The 21,149-nt window shown below is 45.0% G+C and overlaps 2 protein-coding genes across 3 annotated transcripts in view; one reads left to right on the forward strand and one right to left on the reverse strand.

Moving 5' to 3' along the window:
* Positions 1–1,258: 1,258 nt before the first annotated feature.
* Positions 1,259–12,243, reverse strand: ORMDL1 (ORMDL sphingolipid biosynthesis regulator 1). 2 transcript variants are annotated; one of them, XM_083715458.1, is made up of 4 exons: positions 12,144–12,243; positions 9,261–9,448; positions 4,855–5,006; positions 1,259–3,235 (listed from the first exon to the last, which is right to left on the reverse strand). In XM_083715458.1, exons 2-4 carry the CDS (start codon positions 9,432–9,434, stop codon positions 3,100–3,102), a joined length of 462 nt encoding a protein of 153 aa, XP_083571584.1. In that variant the 5' UTR covers positions 9,435–9,448; positions 12,144–12,243; the 3' UTR covers positions 1,259–3,099. The 2 variants fall into 2 exon arrangements, with proteins under 2 accessions (XP_083571584.1, XP_083571583.1); XM_083715457.1 differs by having other exon boundaries at positions 12,108–12,243.
* The window catches only part of PMS1 (PMS1 homolog 1, mismatch repair system component), a 55,681-nt gene continuing 46,768 nt past the window's right edge, over positions 12,237–21,149 (forward strand). The window contains exons 1-3 of the mRNA XM_083707257.1: positions 12,237–12,428; positions 17,497–17,650; positions 20,856–21,038. Of these exons, the coding sequence (XP_083563383.1) occupies positions 17,519–17,650; positions 20,856–21,038 (315 nt within the window). The 5' untranslated portion in view covers positions 12,237–12,428; positions 17,497–17,518. The remainder of the gene's footprint in view (positions 12,429–17,496; positions 17,651–20,855; positions 21,039–21,149) is intronic.

Here is a 21,149-nt window from a genome sequence, read left to right on the forward strand (position 1 = left end):
GTTAAGTACGGACCTCTGGAACGAATTAAGTACTTAACCCGAGGTACCACTGTACTCATATTCAGTTTACGAATTATGATCTGCCCATCACGTCTTATACGATGTATTTTGGAATAAGTTCAGTATGTTGTGCATGACCTGGACTACTTTGCCTTAAGCTTTTCAGCTTTTATTCTTTAAATGGAATATGACTATGCAAACCAAACCCAGTGACCCAGGCTAGCTGTCTGGTTAAGACTCACTTGATGCATGAGTAATTTCAATGGGGTAATAGTTACTCTGCACTTCAGCTTTCATTAGTCACAGTGGAATCAAAAGCAAAATACAAGTGAAACATGGAAGAGGCAGGCCTAAATGATGACTTAAAAAGGTAAAGGGACACCTGACCATTAGGTCCAGTTGTGGCCGACTCTGGGGTTGTGGCGCTCAGCTCACTTTATTGGCCGAGGGAGCCGGCGTACAGCTTCTGGGTCATGTGGCCAGCATGACCAAGCCACTTCTGGTGAACCAGAGCAGCGCACGGAAACGCCGTTTACCTTCCCGCCGGAGCGGTACCTATTTATCTACTTGCACTGCTGTGCTTTCGTACCGCTAGGTTGGCAGGAGTAGGGACCGAGCAACGGGAGCTCACCCCATTGCAGGGATTTGAACCGCCGACCTTCTGATCAGCAAGTCCTAGGCTCTGTGGTTTAACCCACAGCACCAAAATGATGACTTAGGCAACCCTAAAAAAAAAGGAGTTAAGTCATCGGGTCTCCTTTTTGGGAAAATTTACTATGTAAATAAGCTACACATGCCTGGCAGAAATAAATGGGAGCATAGGAACTGTAGTGCCTGAAGACTGTCAGAAAGGTTGTGCATGAATAGCAGTAACCAGAGGGGGAATGACCGCTAGGAGGAATGCAGAGAGAAGGGTCACCGTGGTATATCTGCAACAGCACAACCAGATGCTTTCATCTGCCCTAGCTGCAACGAAACCTATCTCTCCCCTATCAGTTTCTACTGCCACAGCAGGCGCCGTAACCTTCCAACAGTTTGACTTCAACCCCAAAGGCGCACTCCTCCATTGTCTCCCGAGGCAGATGGATGCTAATAGTGACCCGTATCTTTCTTGCCACATCATAGGCCATCTAATGTAACAATTTTCACACAAGATCAGGCATCTCACATTGCATAAGCAAGCCTTAACCTGCCATGTTACCTTATGGAAGGTAAGCAAAATGGTGCGTTGATTAATTCATTTTTAAAACAAATGAAAGACTTCTTAGGGCATTTTTTCTTTAATCTGAATAAATCACAGAAATCAGATTTGAGGGGAAATGTCAAAAGGCAGACAGAAAACCCTTAACACATCAATGTCTTAGATAGTTGTTGAAAATGCTTCTTACTCAATTCTTCATACATCTTTAGTACGTAGTGTTTCAAACACTAGCCCTAGATTACAACTATAATTCTATTTACAATTTGTTATGCTTGCCTCTTCTTTTTTTGGTACAGTGAACTGTACTTAACAATGCACTGTACTGATATGATCAGTCTCAAAGTCATTCACTTTATTAATATAAAACATTGATATTTTAACAGACATTTCTAGAATTCAAGGAAAGTATAGTTTATTGAAAGTAGCCCATTAGTGCATAATCACTACTAGCTTGAATTCACACGTCTCTGTGGACAATGAGGCAGTCTTAATTGAAGCAAGGTGTTTTTCTTTGCTACCAAGTCACAGCCATTCCCCATTCAACATGCCTCTTCCTTGGGTTGCACAAAATGATTTATCCAAGAGGTATTTGCCACATCAGGTTGTTTGTGCATGTGCTGATACAGGGTGTGGTAGTACCAAACACTAAAGCAAAGACCTTAAGCTCTTAAGGCAAAAAATCCCCCAATCTACACAGTTCTAATCAAGCCTGCAGTCCACCCTTAATTTTCACAACTTGCGTAAAGCACAAGGGGGTGGATGCGGAAATCTGGAGGCAACACATCATGGTGTCGTGTGTTTCCCACCGCGTGGCAATTTCCAGCAGAGTACAGGCAATGAATGTTTTGCACGTGTCCAATATGTGTGTGACTGCACACGTGCGACAAGGAAGTATCCGGAAAAGGGGGCATGGGCACAACAGAGCAGAGCGGGCTTATGCGAACTCAGCCGATGCACACTGGGGTCAGGTCCACAACCCCCGTGCAAAATGGTTGTTGCCTGTACAAGGCCAGATATTCTACTGGAGACAGCGTTTCTACTAGCTGAAACAGGGCTCTCATTTTTGCGAGCCATCTCTGGAAGTGAAAAATTATTTAGCGGTTTGCACTGAAGGCGAAATATCTCGGTCTTAATGAACCCAGCCACTAAGGTCAGCCAAGGCAGAAAAGTACCCAGTTCTACAGATCATTTTGTAAGTTTAGATACTCTGGAAGTTTTAGAACGATCAGCTTTGTCTGGAAAACATTATTGATTGGTTTAAATTGGTATGAAACAAAGACTTTAAATTTGACCTCAGCCCCCTGAACCGATAAGGCATGAAATCCAATACAATGGAGTCACAGCACTTGCTAGTATAATATTAACCTGGCAACTCCTGCAGCTGGAGATAAAATCCTGGATGTAAAATAATAACATTAAAAAACACCCAAAAAGCATTAACTGGCTACTTTACAGCATTTAAACCATACTCATCTCTTACAATGGAGAACTTGGGCAATTCCCCTTCTTTTCCTAATGCACTTTGCGTTACCGCAGCTGTCTTAAGCTTGTGAAACATTATGCCTATGCTTCAATCAAATTACTCATTCTCCTTTTGAGACTCATTTATGCTAGCTTGGCATATATCCTGCCAGTGCACCTAACATAATAGAACTAGGCCTGCCTAGCTCCTTATGCAAAGCCTTTCCTCCAAAGATATACCACTTAAGTTTGATACGTCTTGAGAAAGTCTTATTCCTCTCCCGTATAGCTTTGAAAGAATAGCACACATCTTGGGAGTAGAAAGTCTTTTTGTAGATTGTTAGATAAGTGGCACTGCAAACTGTTCCTTCCGCCAAGGGAAACAAACAGTCAATGCCACGTTTTGGTCAGATTGCTCGTAGTTTCGTTTCTCCTGCTTAATACTTGTTGATCCCAAAGATTCTGACTCCGTGCAGCTGTGGCAACTTCGGAATAAGTACGCTTAAGAGAGAAGCTGTGTTTAGGATGAAATGTGCCGGATCATATTTTGTGTAGAAGCTTGCCAGGAAATACCTGCAGAAAAACAAAGGGGGAGTGAATACAGGGCAAAAGGAAATAAATTTCTTTGTAATGAAGGGCATGCATAAAGTTACCACTTCAGAACTGACAATTGGTTCCAGGGGAAAATCTCAGCAAAGAATTTGCATTTATTACAAAATATTTCTAACTGCAGAAGTCATAGGAACTTTTAAGAGATTAGACCAGGTGTAGGACGCAGGTGGCGCTGTGGGTTAAACTACAGAGCCTAGGACGTGCCGATCAGAAGGTCGGCGGTTCGAATCCCGCAATGGGGTGAGCTCCCGTTGCTTGGTCCCTGCTCCTGCCAATCTAGCAGTTCGAAAGCACGTCAAAGTGCAAATAAATAAAATAGGTACCACTCTGGCGGGAAGGTAAATGGCGTTTCTGTGCGCTGCTCTGGTTCACCAGAAGCGGCTTAGTACTCCTGGTCACATGACCCGGAAGCTGTACGCTGGCTCCCTTGGCCAATAAAGCAAGATGAGCGGCGCAACCCCAGAGTTGGTCACGACTGGACCTAATGGTCAGGGGTCCCTTTACCTTTGTCAACCTAAGGCTCAGGGGCTGGATGCAGCCTGATCGCCTTCTAAATCTGGCCCGTGGACAGTCTGGGAATCAGCGTGTTTTTACATGAGTAGAATGTGTCCTTTTATTAAAAATGCATCTCTGGGTTCTTTGTGTGGCATAGGAATTCATTCATTTTTATTTTTATTTTCAAAATATAGTCCGGCCCACCACATGGTCTGAGGGACGGTGGACCGGCCCATGGCTGAAAAAGGTTGCTGACCGCTGGGTTAGACTTTCTGGTATGTGGCTTGCAAGACAATTTGAATCCATTCACAAAAGCACTTTCCCAAAGCACTCAAACCATCATATACAATATCTCATAAATCATTACAACGAGTAAGAAGCTAAGGGAGTGGGGATGCAGACAGACAGTGACTTACCTACAACAAATTGCCATGTTTATACTACGGTATAAACGGTTTATATACTGTAGCTGAATGCCAGCAGTCTACTTGAGATATTTCAGGTTGTTGCATAACGTTATTTGCAATACCTACTGAGCTGCCAATGGACAAATGCATTCCTCTGAATAGTTCATGTTTCACAATCTAGGTTGCTACCCTGCTTGTTTCAGAAAACAGATGATCAACAGAGTGCCCACAGGCCATGCTTAATACTTGTGAGCATTACCAACCGTTGTAATAAGGTTGCTCAAAGTTTGACTCTGGCTTAGAATACCATGGATACTGCATTAGTTGGTGGAAAGGAAAGATCCAAGAAGAGGAAAAAACAATTAAGAGAGTCTTCACTACAGTAGGTGTGTGTATCCTGAGGGCAGGAACAGCAATAAGATTATGTTTCTAAGCAGCTAAACAGGAAAAAAAATGAGTTCTTTTGTTGGAGGAATTACTGAACTCAGTGGGACTTACTTCTGAGTAGACAAGTAAAGGATTGTGTAAAACATATGTGACCCCAATATTATTTTTTGCAGATTTCACACATTGTTACCCTATGTAACAACTGATTTTTCGCACCAAATATTACTGTTTCACAATTTCCGGACTACAAACACTGCCATAGTTGAACTTGAAAAAAACAAAGAAACCTACAAAATAATTGGAGAGATTGTGAAGAATTTCCGGGAGGATGTAAACTGCACGCCGTAGTCCAGCTGCTCCCAGTGTGTCAGCAGTCTTGCTTTACCTTGGTCAGGGGTTTCAAATGGTGTCCCCTTTACAGCATGCAAAAATACATACATTCCCTGTGGAAAATAAAATAAAATAAAAGAAGGCATTATTAGAAAACCACACAGAATCTCTGCGAGAAATAATCATGCCACATTAAGTACTGCTTTTGAACAAAAAGAGGAATATGTTCTGTGTTTGCATATGTACCCATGCTTGACAAATGACTACGCAGAAATGCCAAGACAAATGGCGATTGTCCTCAGTGGCTGGCCTCTATGTGACACACCCCTTAGCTTATTATTTTGGAAAAGTTGAATAGTTGATAAAGAAACGGACTGTGTGATCTTTTTCAAAACCCAATGAGTGGGGCTGGCTAACTTCAGCCAAAGCAAAATTTTTGGCCCTGCGAGACTCCTCTGATTTTGAGCAACAACAAAAAAAAAGGGGGGGGATTAAAGTACACATAAGACTGGATGAGGCGAAGAGGAGAGTTTTAAGTTCTCTACTCTATTTAGGGCTTTAATGGGGATCCAGATTGCTGCTTCCCTGCCCATCAGACTGAACATGTGATGATCCCTTCTCTTCAGCACAGAGGGGGGCACCTACACTAATGTTGGAAGGCAGCAATGTTAAGTACCGTATTTTTTGCTGTATAAGACTCACTTTTTCCCTCCTAAAAAGTAAGAGGAAATGTGTGTGTGCATCTTATGGAGCGAATGCAGGCTGCACAGCTATCCCAGAAGCCAGAACAGCAAGAGGGATTGCTGCTTTCACTGCGCAGCGATCCCTCTTGCTGTTCTGGCTTCTGAGATTCAGAATATTTTTTTTTCTTGTTTTCCTCCTCCAAAAACTAGGTGCGTCTTGTGGTCTGGTGCGTCTTATAGAGCGAAAAATACGGTAAATCCCAGGCCTTGTTTCTGAATAGAACTGCCCAGGATTGAGCTGAAAGTCACACCAATGTTGGAGAAATTCGCAGCTGGGGGTGAGACCCAAATAAGCTGATTTAAAGGCAATTTAGAGGTAGGGACAGTGAGGCACCGGTGAGTTTCACAATAGGAGCTCTCAAGTAACAAGTCGCTTATTTCTCAAGTATGTCTCTTCAGGTGTCAAGGGTGTTGAGTGTCCTCAACATTGCACTCCCTTCAATTGAAGGAGAACATAGCATTCCAACCGCCCATTTTCCAGGGGTTTCAAAGTCAAAATGGTTTTGTAAGGTTCTCCCTTCGCTTTTTGCATTGGTTGTTTGCAAAACAGGGTCAATTCCCAGGCTGTACCCAGTTGGGAAATTTCTGAAACGTTAAGCAGCATGTAAATGTTTTCAATAAATAAAATAATCAAGTCTGTGATACCTAAAGGGCACGGCAGGACAAGGTGGCTCCTGAATCTTCACTCTAAATCACCTTTCCCCCCTCAACCACAAACTGAAGGTGCAAATTGAAGGCAGGGCCCGAAATATGACTTTGCTGTTGTGGTCTCCCCACATGAACTCCCTTTCTTCATATATCATTTGTTCCCTTTTCAACATCAAAAAGTACAGGAAGACCATTTTAATGCTTTTAGGAGCAGCCCTGAAGTTTTTTTCCCTCAGAGAAGAGCAAAAGAAAAGGTAGTCTATAAGCTGGTACTAGAAAGCAATAATTTTTAAAATAATGGCCAGTGTGTTTCTGGAGCTTTGTGTGTTACTCCAGTACAGTAAAAGCAGTTCACTTAAAATAATTTCTTTTCCCTACAACCTACAGGTTAATTAATAGCAGATAATGTGCAAATTATTTGAAGTCTAACATCTCACAGTTCTCCATTCATAGTGCCTGAAATCGAGCAAGTTATCTGCTAGTCACAATCGACACTTAATTCTCCAGGCAGCATTAATACTGGCCAGGAGTAATTCATCAGACCTTTTATAGGTACAGTACTTAGTAATATTCCCCAAGATGCCTCTTGTGTCAGAAGTTATAAATTTGACTCTTTAAATGTGACATTTAAGGTAAACAAAATAAGAAGCCACTTTGGCTTGCTTTAATCAACCGAATGCCTGCCTGCATAACATTATTCAGAGATTTGCCTGCATCAGCTAAGTCTCTCGGTCCTTTCTAATGACCCCAGAGGCCTAGGTCCTGAGGAGGCACTTTGTTTATCCAGGGGAATATGGCAGTCATAGCATTTCTCATTAAGATTTTACTGCATGCTTAACCTGTTGTGCCAAACAACTGCAAAGCGTTTGCAAAATTAAACACAAGGATCAAAGCTCATCTATATGAAGGTGGTTGATTCAGTAATGTATGGCTTGCAACCTAACCCCATCTCTGTGAAGTTAGCGCTGGACAGTCGAGAAGGAGAATGCAACAACAACAACAATTTCTTATTTATACCCTGCCCATCTGCCTGGGTTTCCCCAGCCACTCTGGGCGGCTTCCAACAAAATATTAAAATCCGTCAAACATTAAAAGCTTCCCTAAACAGGGATGCCTTCAGATGTCTTCTAAAAGTCTAGTAGTTGTTATTCTCTTTGACATCTGGTGGGAGGGCATTCCGCAGGGCGGGTGCCACTACCAAGAAGGCCCTCTGCCTGGTTCCCTATAACTTGGCTTCTCACAGTGAGGGAACCTTGGTGCTGGACCTCAGTGTCTGGGCAGAATGATGGGGGTGGAGATGCTCCTTGCGGTATACTGGGCTGAGGCCGTTTAGGGCTTTAAAGGTCAGCACGAACACTTTGAATTGTGCTCGGAAACATACTGGGAGCCAATGTAGGTCTTTCAAGACCGGTGTTAGGTGGTCTCCACTTGCTGTCCCTGTCTAACTGGTGTCCTTTCCACAAAGAATGGGAAATTATTAACCCAGAGCCCCATTGTCTTCACAGAGACCTCTTGCAGAACTCTCCCATTCCTCTATGGAGGAGCTAGTTGGAGAGCAGGCATCTTTTCTTGCAATGGTTAAGTGGATACTCCTTCAAGAAATGAAAGAGGACCCCAGAAGCCCCCCTGGCCATTTTCAAAGGGAGAAGCACACGCAGGCCAGTAGGGAAGTGGCACATAGGCTCTAGATTCTGCCAGTTTGGGGCAGCAAAGCGGGTTCTCCTTCACGGAGAGCACGTGTTGCGGTGGGGGCAACCATGACATCCCCTGTTGCTGGGCATGTTAGTATGAATGGCCATGAATTTGATAGGGAACCTTCAATTGTTGCTGGGGAAAATGTAATGTTGCAAAATTGTTTGATTGATGGGGTGCTATTTATTCCCTGTGCGCAGCGTTGAGCTTCCTCTTTTCGCTGCGCACATCGGATTATCCGTCCACCCTCCCTATATTTAGGGTTTGTTCGTGCCGACCTTGCTATGCCTGTCATGGGGTCGCTTGTTTTGGAGCAGGGACCTAGTAGGAATTTTCACCATTTGGCTGATTGGCTGGGGCCATTTGGTTTTTTGCCTACCGCGTGGCAAATCGTCACAACTTGTAAGGTTGCGGTTAGGCATTGGATAATTTTGGTTGGTGGAGGGGATGTGGTTGGCTGTGCCTGTCCCTTCAATGCTGCTGCAGCAAGGGTATTCTGGTAAAGGAATCCAGGGGCTCGCCATGCTCTTGTCCGAACCCCTGGCAAGCGGCTAGGGCCACGCAAGAGCCCCTGGGAGCATTTGGGGAGAGCTGAGAGCCTGGCGCCCAGCTGTATTCTCTCCCCACAGGCTGACTTCCACAGGCTTGCAGTTGTCAGTTCTGTTCCTACCTCTATATGGGAACAGATAGTCACTAACCAATGCCTAAGCAAGCACTCACATACCGTAATTCAATAATGTTGTGGCCAAAATTATGCCAAAAACCAAAACAAAGATGTTGTGTGAACTGTGTCTTTATTTGGGGTTGTCCTGGGGGGGGGGGGCTCAACACGCAAGTAACACCACCATCAGGAGGGGACCCACAACCCTCAAGCAGCTTAGCTGGGGAGAATCCAGGGCCCTGGATTGAACACAATTGTTGCTCTAGAGGTCCAATGAAGTCATTTAAATTCTTCACTAGTTTTCAGATGAGCAAGAGTGCTTTCAATGGCCATCTTATTTGAATATTCCTAATGTTTATTTTTGTTCCTGTTTTATGTCCTCGGGTGCGTTAAGAGCCCCCCCCCCTTGATCATTCTGCACCCAGACAATGAGATTAAACATGTTATTTATCGTCTTGGGAACGGAATGGATTGACTCCAATGACATTTCTGTTCTGATGAATTTCAAGACACTATTCAACAGTCTCAATTGTTTTCTGGGAAAGGAGCCTTCCCGGGCCTCTATCTCGTAACAGGTATCTTAGTATCACCTTTCTTTCTCCGTTGCTTTGTAGGGTACTTACCAAATTGTGAATAACATTGGTTAAGGTCCATGCAACCGGAACACTGAAGAACGGGATGCTCAGCAAGACAATATGGAGCAAGCCAACCCCAAGAGCATACGTGAGCCACATTCCTCTGCTGTTCATTACTCTTGTGTTGGGGTTTACTTCACTGTGGGCAACCCCGACGTTCATCTTCTTTTCTTATTCTGAAAATATTGCAGAAAGGTTGAAAGAAAGTATGCTTTGTCAGGGATACCTGTTACATTCTATATACCACTGGAAGACTACAGACGTGACCATAACAAGTAATTGCTGCACAAAACACCTTTAGTATCTTTCTCATAGGTATTTCTGGTATTTCAAAACAGTGTATCACCAACTCCTGGCTTGCTTTTTAACTGCGCTGCAAAATTACATGCACAGTATCTCCATTTTTACAAGTAGACCAACCCCTACCTAGCAGGAATGTTTGTGGCTTAGTGTATAAGAAGTGCTCGAGTTCAGAGGCACTTTAGTTTCAACAGACTTTAGTTTCATTTGCCTTCAAAGCAACAAAAATTCCACATATATCACACACACACACACACACCCATCCCCTGCAAACAAAGGGTTAAGACTGATGGAAGTTAAATAAGCTTTTTGAATGTTTATAAGCTGTCAGTTATAGAGGTTGCTGCAATTTTATGCAGTTAGTCAATCACAGATCAATTTTATGACCTTCCATAGAAGAAATACCCCCCCATTAGGGAGGGAAATAAGTTTTGCAGGGCTATTCTAGAAAGTGTAGTCAATTCCCTACTCAGAAATACTCAGAATTTAAGCATAAAATGTCAACAGTAGTTAACATTACCTAAACATCAGGCTTAAAAACACACACTGAATGCTTATTTCAATGCACTTTACACAATGTAAAATCAGTCACAGAATTCTGTACACGCGAAAAGGTCAATTTAAGAACAGGTAAAAAGGTAAAGGACCCCTAGATTTGTTTATATTTTGGATGAAAGAAGATGAGAGAGTGTAAGATCGTCAATTTCCTAAAACTCAGCCTTCTTTTTTTTGAAAAAGAGAGTTCAACTGCATCCTCTTAATAATGGGATCCAGTTTTGTCATTCAAGAAACGACTGACACCAAGGATGAGAATAATTTGCATTATGTTGGGAATAGAGACTTTGTGGAAAGCCTGTGTCAGGTCCAAGTCTTATTGCCAAGGAGACACTAGCAAGTGCGTTGTCAATTTTAAACAGAACGTTCACTCCATTTTCCCTTTTGCATTTTCCTTATTGTACTAGGAGACGCGTAATACCCGACTGGTGAAGGATGCCTCCTTGAAAACAATGTTCAGTTATGCTCTGGTCCCTCCTATATGTGCATACTCACCCACCTGAGTCCCCAAATGAGAATATAGTTTAATGTAAATTGACTGTACACACACACACACACACACACAGAGTAACAATTATTCTCAAGTTACAGATAGGTAGCCGTGTTGGTCTGCCATAGTCAAAACAAAAAATTCCTTCCAGTAGCACCTTAAAGACCAACTAAGTTAGTTCTAGGTATGAGCTTTCGTGTGCATGCACACTTCTTCAGATACCACTTCTTCGTATCTGAAGAAGTGTGCATGCACACGAAAGCTCATACCTAGAACTAACTTAGTTGGTCTTTAAGGTGCTACTGGAAGGAATTTTTTGTTTTAATTATTCTCAAGACCAGGCTTCCTCAGCCCTCCAGATGATTTTTGAGACTACATTTTCCAGCATCCCTGACCACTGGTCCTGCTAGCTAGGGAGCATGGGAGTTGTAGGCCACAAACATCTGGAGGGCCGAGGTTGAGGAAGCTGTGGGAGCAAGATCCTCAAGAAGAATGAGTACAAGACAGAAGCCACATCAGCACATAGACTTAGGGCGTTAAAAAAAATGTGCATACTTGAAAATTAATCACTGTCCCAGTAAATCAACCGAGGCTCATCTAGCAATAAAACTGCATCCTTTCTCCAGAGTTGAACTTTTTAGGACTGGAGATGTTTGGGCTGCTAGCTCCACTAAACCCAAAGCTCTAAAACGGCTTTAGTGGCAAGTATACGGGCATGTCGCTTGCAAACAACCTCCGCTTATAAAAGAAAGCGGAGAAGAACTCTTTCCCAATAGTTTGCTTCCAGGGCGAGAGGCCATTGTTTCACCACGTTCTTCAAATGTGCACGCCTCGGGGTGCATTCCTGCTTTGCAACAGGATACACAACTACCGTACGTCTCTCTCTATGGGGTGCAGTATATATGGGGGAAAGGTAAACATCGTTTCCTCCTCCTCCTTCTCCGGTTCACACCCCAGTGTGGGCCAAGCAAAAATGCACGTCTATTTCACACACCCCCCCCAGCTCAAGCCACTTTTTGCGTTCAGCAACCACACCCCCCCCCCGTGAATTTGTTTCGGCAACGCCTGCATCCATTTTTCTCTCTCCTTGCCAGCAGCACACCATCGCCACCAGCCCCGACACCCTGATCATGGCAGATGCAACGGGCTCGGCCCGAGACATGACGGCAGCTTACTGAGGATCCTTTGTCTCGAAGCGGAGAGGTGCGCCTTTGCTAAAAAAAACGGGGCACACACACCTCTAAAGCAATTGCTGCATTTAAATACCAGCAGCAAGAAGAGGCCTCCGTGCAATGCCTATAGGACGCAGACGCAGCAGCAGCAGAGCTCTCTGCATTGTTCCCCGAAGGGTGCAGCCGCCTTTTGTTGCGCAGAGGAGCCGCGCTTGCACGGAGCGCACGGCGCCGCGCACCGCCGCCGCCACCAGTTGCATAACGACGGCCTTGGCGCCGAGGGCGCGTGCACACACACACAACCATCCATGCACCTACCTGCCCCGCGGCACAGCGCGCCTTCTTCGCCCTTACCGGGAGGGGAGATGCACTCGGCGACGGACCCTCCTTAGCAGCCCCGGCTCGCTTGCAAACGCTGCCCGCCCCTTCTGGCCACCGCCGTGGAACGTTGCCCTGGGAGCAGGCGGAGCAGCTGATTGGCCGGGGCGTCTCGGCCCCGCCCCCGCCGCTCCTCCGGCCGAGGTGTGCGCGCGCTTGTGCGCGAGCGGCGTGGGGAGCGGCTCGGAGCGCGCCTCGTTCCCGGAGGCGGAGAGAAAGGGGGAGTTTCTTCGGCCGGCTTGCGTGGCCGCCCCGGAACAGGTAGCGGCCGGCCGGCATGACGAGCTGCTTTTTTGGGGGTGCAGGGGGGGCTTTTTGTTTGTTTGTTTTCCCTCGCCTTCCTCTGCCCTCGCGGCGTTGCATAGGAGACAGTTCCCTTCGCCCCAACGCCCCCACCCCCCCATATAAAATATTGCAATATCGGAGGCATTGCAATTCAGTCCGCGTGCATGCACCGCGTCATGCGATCGGTTATGTGGGATGGGACTTACCTGCCCCCCCCAATATTTTATTGCAGTTGGCACCCCTGCTCCGAGGACCTTACTGCGCTTTGCTCTAGGCCTGGATTGTGGCACCGGATGCAAGCGAAGGAAGAAGTTGCGCCTTGGCGGAGAGATTATATGGAGGGTGGGTTTCGAAGCTTTCTGGGGCTAAGAAACTTCAGGTTCTGTTACTTTTGCCACATATACCCCCAGTCCAGTGGCATCTAAAAACTGACCAGCATGCAAATACAGTATTGCACATAGAATCACAGAATTGTAAAGTTGGGAGGGATCCACCAGGGTCATCTAGACCAACCCTGCAACGCACCTATCCTGCCCACAGTTGTCGCTTGAGCCATCAATTTTCTGGTTGTAGCAGTCAACTCCTAGGAGCCGAGGTCCTCTTCAGCAACCCCCCCCCCCAACATGGATGTAGCCAGGAGGGGCAAGTTCGTAAATAAAAATGCTTAACTAATAATAAATTTAAAAAAATACTTAACCATTGGAGATAACTCGGTTCCGCCCATCCCGCAACATAATCCTGAATATGCCCATGCCCCCCAATAAAATATTTGAGGGGGCCACCCCATTCCAAGTTGATGGGCATTGCCATTCAAATGGTATGCATGCACTGGGTCTTGTGGTCAATTATGCAGGGCAGGGTTTACCTGAGGGCCCCCCCCCATATTTTATTCAAGTTGGCACCTTGGCTTCCGGTTAACAGACAGGCGCACTGACTCACTGCGCCGCGACGACCACCTTCACCTTTTTAATTTCTCTGTTGAAGGGCGGGAGGTAGAATGCCCTTTCCATATTTTTTTAAAAATGTGCTTCTAGGTAAAAGAGAGCAAAAAAGGGAAAAAATATTGTGTAGTGAACGCCATCCACATCCAGAGCGCTGTGGGATGCTGACCTTTAAAGCCCTAAATGGCCTTGGTCCAGTATACCTGAAGGAGGGTCTCCACCTCCATCATTCAGCCCAGACACTGAGGTCCAGCACTGAGGGCCTTCTGGTGGTTCCCTCGCTACGGGAAGCCTAGTTACAGGGAACCAGGCAGAGGGCCTTCTCGGTAGTGGCACCCGCCCCGCGGAACGCCCTCCCACCAGATGTCAAAGAGAAAAACAACTACCAGACTTTTAGAAGACATCTGAAGGCAGCCCTCTTTAGGGAAGCTTTTAATGTTTGATGGACTATTGTATTTTAATATTTTGTTGGAAGCCGCCCAGAGTGTCTGGGGAGGCCCAGCCAGATGGGCGGGGTATAAATAATAAATTATTATTATTATGATGGGATGTTTTGGCTTCTTTCCTTCCCAGAGTAATAGCCCAGTCACAAAGCATGCGCAAGTAGGAAGAAAGGGGTGCCCATCGCATGGTGTGGGTCTTGCTGTCAACAGGATTTCTTGGGAGTGTTAAATTGTGCTCAGGTGCTACGTTGGGACTTTCCATAGGCACCTGGTTGGCAATGTGAGAACAGAATGCAGGACTAGATGGGCTGTTTGCCTGATCCAGTGGGCTCTTCTTCTGTTCTTATACATATCATGTGCAGATCGTAGAGTAAGAGGGGACCACAAGGGTCATCTAGTTCAACTCCCTGCATTGCAGGAATCTTTTGCCCAACGTGGGGCTGGAACCCACAGCCCTAAGATTAAGAGGCTCGTTCTCTACCGTAGAGGTTTTCAACCTTTTTGAGCCCACAGCTCTCTTGCCCAACTACATTCTTTCCAGTGTTAGAAACTGAGATACGAAAGCTAGAAGCTAAATGGCGCCTTATACCTAGGTTATGTGCGCAACAACGGAATGTCTAGGTGTGGCTTTTTTTTTAATAACAAGAATGCAAAGCTGAAAATGAATGAACTGCAGCTAAAATCTTAGGTTCATTTTTCCCATGGTCTAATCCGCATCTGGAGACTGCAAAAAACAAAGCCATGCTGCTTCTGCCTGCCCCCCTAATATTCTTAAGAGGGTCTCTTCTACCGTATTTTTCGCTCTATAAGACCATAAGATGCACCTACTTTTGGGAGGAGGAAAACAAGAAAAAAAATATTCTGAATCCCAGAAGCCAGAACAGCAAGAGGGATCGCTGTGCAGCAAAAGCAGTGATCCCTCTTGCTGTTCTGGCTTCTGGGATAGCTGCGCAGCCTGCATTTGCTCCATAAGACGCACACACATTTCCCCTTACTTTTTAGGAGGGAAAAAGTGCACCTTATAGAGCAAAAAATAAGGTATATTCTTTAGAGAGTGGCTGGAAGTGGGGAGGCAGAAAATGGTCCTCTTTTCCTTCCACTGTGCAGTTTTAAACTGAAATCTTAGGCGCTGTGCTGCACCCAGAGCTCAGAAACGTATTGCGCTAATAAAATTCCCTGTTGCAAAATGCACTTAGAACAATGGGGGTTTCGAATGGCGATTCTTTCTGTGGCTCTCCTGTGGAAAAATGTGCTCTGAGTCTCAGGAGCTCAGTTATGTCACCCCAGGCCTGCCGAGCCGTCATCTCTTCACCCCTTTTTTTGGACACCCTCCCTTGTGGAGGGTTCCCTCAGCCCTGTCTCCTCTTCCCTCTCCTTGGGAATCCTCGCCTGCTTACTCCGAGGCCACCTTAGCTCCTGGCCAACGGCACCTCCTGGCCAGCCGCAGAGGCACAAGTGTGCCTCTGGAGGCAGAGACATGAGAGGGCAGAGGAGGAAGGGAAGGAAGGAGGGAGGGATAGAGGCTGGTGCTGCTTGTGGCACACTTGTCCAGGATCCAAGGCACCCCAGGGTGCCACGGCGCACTGGTTGGAAACCACTGCTCTGCCAACTAAGGTAATTGGGTAAAGAAAGCCAGAAAAGCAGCCTCTGGGGAGGGAGGCAAAGGTTAGCCAGTACAGTGGTACCTCAGGTTAAGTACTTAATTCGTTCCGGAGGTCCGTACTTAACCTGAAACTGTTCTTAACCTGAAGCACCACTTTAGCTAATGGGGCCTCCCGCTGCCACCGTGCCGCCAGAGCACGATTTCTGTTCTCATTCTGAGGCAAAGTTCTTAACCTGAGAGACTATTTCTGGGTTAGCGGAGTCTGTAACCTGAAGCGTATGTAACCTGAGGTACCACTGTACTGTTCCAGGCCAGTACCAGGAGCGTGGGCAACGCCTTTGAATCAGTGTGGTTGCATTCAGTCATTGGCTGGTCCAGTTTTTGCATTTAACAAACACACAGTGAGAGGGCATGGCGTATAATAAAGTGCATGGAAGCGATGGAGTAGTCGCTGTCCTCTTCATAGAGCCAGGTTTAGGGAACTGCTATACAAAGGGTGTGTGGGACACGGGTGGCGCTGTGGGTTAAACCACAGACCCTAGGACTTGCCGAACAAAAGGTCGGCGGTTCAAATCCCCGCGACGGGGTGAGCTCCCATTGCTCAGTCCCTTCTCCTGCCAACCTAGCAGTTCGATAGCACATCAAAGTGCAAGTAGATAAATAGGCACCGCTCCGGCGGGAAGGTAAACGGCATTTCCATGCGCTGCTCTGGTTCGCCAGAAGCGGCTTAGTCATGCTGGCCACATGACCCGGAAGCTGTACGCCGGCTCCCTCGGCCAGTAAAGCGAGATGAGCACCGCAACCCCAGAGTCGGTCACGACTGGACCTAATGGTCAGGGGTCCCTTGACCTTTACCTATACAAGGGTGTGCTGTAAGGTTACCCCACAGGACATTGGGCACACATCACCCAGTCAGACACAAGGGCCACACATTGTAAGAGCACCGCTGGATCAGGCCAGAGGCCCATCGAGTCCAGTAGCCAACCAGATTCCAATGCAAGCAGGAGCTGAGAGCAACAGTGCCTTGCTCTCCCCACTGATGGTTCCCAGGAGATGTTCTTCAGAAATGTGTTGCTTCTAATACTGTCCTTCCATAATGGCTCCCAGCCGACAGCCCCCTCCAACTTTGCCCAACATTGGACCACTTCTGTATAGCAGGAAGGCTTGATAGCCTCACTGTGAAAAGAAATGGAAGATGTTTCTTTTTTAGCAACCCAACCAAGATCACACTACTCATACAAAATGAGAATATAGTGTGTATTCTTTCAGGAACATTCCTTCCATGTTCAGTCTAAATCACTCACCTCAATGGATGAGCTTTGTTAGCTACTTTGGATTAACTGCCTTGGACGTCAGTGGGATGTTTTGTGGGGGGTTCTGTGTTTGAATATACTGAAATCAGTGTTTTGTAGATCACAGTCTATAAATAATAAATTTATCTTGTGATTCTGCTCTTGAAAATATATCTACACATTAAAAAACACCCATACATAATCTCAGTGTCTCCCGTTACAACTGAATACAGTTGTCTCTGGGGTCTCCCACGTTCATGTTAACCCATGGTTGGCTTAGCATGTCATGCAGTCTGGGTCACAGTCACATTCTTACAATGCTAAGCTATGTCTGAACTAGTCTATCAACGACAAAAGAGACGTCTTTTTTTTTTTTTTTTTTTGCAATGCAATATTGAAAATATTCAGCAGTGGGTCTTTGGGTTGTTAACCTTTCCCTCTCCATCGGCCCACTTCCATCAAAACCTGAAATTGGTTCCTGAAGATACACCAAGCGTTACAAGAACACAGCTGTCTATATTTGAAAGGGATGGCCTACATTTTTTCCACTAACAAATTGATATTTACTGAAGTAGGCTCTGATTATACATGCAGTATGCAACAGGTACTGAGTTCAGTTGAACGACACATGCAATTTAACATCGTTTCATGCTTCTGTCTTATTTTATATTTTACTCCAGTCACTTCTGTGTTGGAAATGAGCAATGTTTTTTTTAAAAAAAAACTACGTTCATAAAATTGTGCTATTTATATTTCCCCACTCAGATGTGATCCTGAAAGCCTGGAAATGAAGCAATTGGCAGCAGAAACTATCCGGCTGGTTTCGAGTTCGCAGGTGATAACGTCTGTTGTCAGTGTGGTTAAAGAACTATTAGAGAATTCTTTGGATGCTAACGCAACAAATGTTGATGTTAAATTGGTAAGTCATATTAAGCTAAAACTGGAACATGGATGGGAATACAATAATACTCATTTTTTAATGCATGAAGGTTTGAATAGTGCATTCTTTTATATAGTTGTGCTTTAAAATTTCACAAACACATTTCTGTCAACATCTGATAATCTTTGGCGGTTTATATGGATGTATAGCTTGAATTCACGCAGGCACCATATAAATCATTCTGAAGTTCCTTAAACCTGCCAAGCGTAAGGAAATTGAACTTTGCTGAAATTCAGATTCCTTTGTTTGTGTCTATGATCTGGAGATGTTGGGTTTTGGCTGGTAAGTTCTTGATTGAAAATGTGTGTGTATAATTTTAGAGCTCCCTATTGAACTCAAGATTTCATTTTGAAGGGAAATCATATTTTTGCATATGACTATTCATGTGGGATAATTATTAACATTCAGTACATACCAAAAAATAATAATTGTTCCACTGAGTGGGTTAGAATATGATTTGCATTTTTTTTTTTTAAATCCAAAGTTCCAGATAATATCAAATCATTGAAACAAGTTTGTGGACTGGTTCTATGACTTCTGTGGGGTTAATCATTTGTTTGTTTGAGGATCACAATTTACATTTTACAGACTTTGCTCATTTGAACGCTGTTTACTTGAAGAAAGCTTTTGGTAGCCTATTTAAAAACGGAGGGAGTGAATGGTTTTAGGAAGGGGTTAACAATAAATGTTTTCTGAAACATAGAGGTCTCTGCTTTGCCTAAAACATATTTTATTTTCATTAAAAAAAAATTCCTTGAAGCAGCATCAACAGAATTCCTCTTAAAATACTGCACCCAGTAAGATCAAATGCTCTATTTTCTGAAGGACATATGAGGAGTCTCTATGCAGAGGCGGTAGGTTTGTTGAATATTCAACTATAAAGCATAGATTTATCTCTTATTGCTTCTTTTGTCTTCCAAAACACTATTTTCAGGTTGTTTGCACTCCTCAAATACTGGAAGGGGGGGTCATATAGAACAAGGCAACAAGTTGCTGTCTGCTACGCCATAGGTCTGGACTAGATCCAATGGGCTTACATTACAAGACGGTGGATTTTAGTTGCAAGCTGGAAGGAACATCTTGATGGCAATTTGGAAATGAACCAGTTGTCTGGATGGGGTGATGGGCTCTTCATTGCTGAAGGTCTTTAAGAAGATCTTGGATCTTCACACTGAGAGCCAGTGTGGTGTAGTGGTTAAGAGCGGTAGTCTCGTAATCTGGTGAACCGGGTTCGTGTCTCCGCTCCTCCACATGCAGCTGCTGAGTGACCTTAGGCCAGTCACACTTCTTTGAAGTCTCTCAGCCCCACTCACCTCACTGAGTGTTTGTTATGGGGGAGGAAGGGAAAGGAGAATGTTAGCTGCTTTGAGACTCCTTCGGGTAGTGATAAAGCGGGATATCAAATCCAAACTCTTCTTCTTCTTGGATAGCTGTGTGTTGAAATTATGGCCCTTGAACCGAACAGGGTTTAGGATCAGGATGAAAGCCATGGGACCCATCTACCCAGAAAGGGGTAGCATAGAGTCCTAGCCGCAAATCTACAAGGCACATTGCGGTAACCGTGTGCCACCAGATTCTCTGCATATCTGTGTGTGTTTCATAAGTAGGCAGTAGGCTTTCATGTGGGATTGATTAGCAAGGGAATACCAGTGTCAACAAATATAATGTGGAAAACAGCCCTGAGGAATTACAGATTTTGGACCCCAAGGTATATACACGTGAACCTCTACAAAGAGCAGGTTTTCCAAGATTTCTCTTGTATGTTGCTGCTCCTTTTGACAATGTGGATAATCTGGTTTAACTTGCCTTCAGGACTAGCAATCGAAACCAAAGGGGATTGTTTGAGAACGCAGAGGTCTTTCTAGATACAGTGCCGGCTGATAATTTTCTGAACTTTGCTTGCAGTCTTTTGCTTTGTTGAGACATTTAATAGATTGCACTTCTGCAAAAAACAACAACAACAAAAACCCAAACCCCTGAAGTGGGATGCAAAGCATTCAAAGAAGCACTAATAGTTTGTCTATGATTATTGGGCCCATGGGCCTATTTGCAAACTGAAAAAGCCGTTGTGTCTACTGCCTACATGTTGCAGCCATGTACACACAAACACACTACAATATGCGCACTCACCTAAGCCATAAGGCTTGGAAAAACTGTCTTACCTTGGTTGATGAACGCCTTGCGACTCAAACGTTTTGGCTCCCGAATGCCGCAAACCCAGAAGTGAGTTCTCTGGTTTGTGAATGTTCTTTGAAACCCGAACGTCCTCCGCGGCTTCCGATTGGCTGCAGGATCTTCCTGCAGCCAATCGGAAGCCGCGCCTTGGTTTGCAAGCATTTTGGAAGTCCAACGGACTTCGAGAACGGATTCTGTTCGACTTCGGAGGTACAACTGTATAGGACTTTTTCCAAGCCTAATTGTAGCAGGAGAGTGGTGATTTTTTTTGGGGGGGATGGGTCATATCTGGGGAGGAAAGGGTTAATTGTGATTCCCCCCCCCCCCCAATTGTCCCTCTGCAGTTGTATTTGGGTTTGGAAAACTCTGTTATTTTGGTTCCAATAGAAGGGTGTTGTTGTTGTTGTTGTTGTTGTTGTTGTTTTAAAAAATCCTTATGCATATGGGACACAGGTGGCGCTGTGGGTTAAACCACAGAGCCTAGGGCTTGCTGATCAGAAGGTTGGCGGTTCAAATCCCCATGACAGGGTGAGCTCCCATTGCTCGGTCCCTGCTCCTGCCAACCTAGCATTTTGAAAGTATGTCAAAGTGCAAGTAGATAAATAGGTACAGCTCTGGCAGGAAGGTAAACGGCGTTTCCGTGCGCTGCTCTGGTTTGCCAGAAGCGGCTTAGTCATGCTGGCTACATGACCCGGAAGCTGTACGCCGGCTCCCTCAGCCAATAAAGCGAGATGAGCGCCGCAACCCCAGAGTCGGTCACGACTGGACCTAATGGTCAGGGGTCCCTTTACCTTTATCCTTATGGATATGGGCTAACATTTCATCAGAATTAATTTCCGTAGAATTTGTGGTACACTATAAATTGTGTGCATGATTACAGGCCCTGTAGCCTATAGAAATACATATATTTTTGGAGCTCTATGACAATTATGGATATGATATGTATTGAGAAGAGTTAAACAGTGTCTGGTTACACATCTGATGTGTTTGTGTGTGTTCTTTTAACTAGGAAAACTATGGTTTTGATAAGATTGAAATCCGAGATAACGGTGATGGGATCAAGGCAGCGGATGTTCCTGTTGCGGCTGTGAAACACTACACTTCAAAAATAAGCTCATCTGAGGACCTTGAAAACTTGGCAACGTACGGTTTCCGTGGTGAAGCTTTGGGTTCAATTTGTAGCATGTCTGAGGTAAAAGCCTAACATAGTTTCAGGTGCTTTTTTGTTTGTAAATTATTCTGGATTGGCCAGAGTGCAGGTATTTCAGGCTCTGTTAGGTTCAAATATTCCATAGTACCTTAT

This window comes from Podarcis gaigeae (assembly GCF_964106915.1).
Source record: "Podarcis gaigeae genome assembly, chromosome: 1".
NCBI lineage: Eukaryota > Metazoa > Chordata > Lepidosauria > Squamata > Lacertidae > Podarcis > Podarcis gaigeae.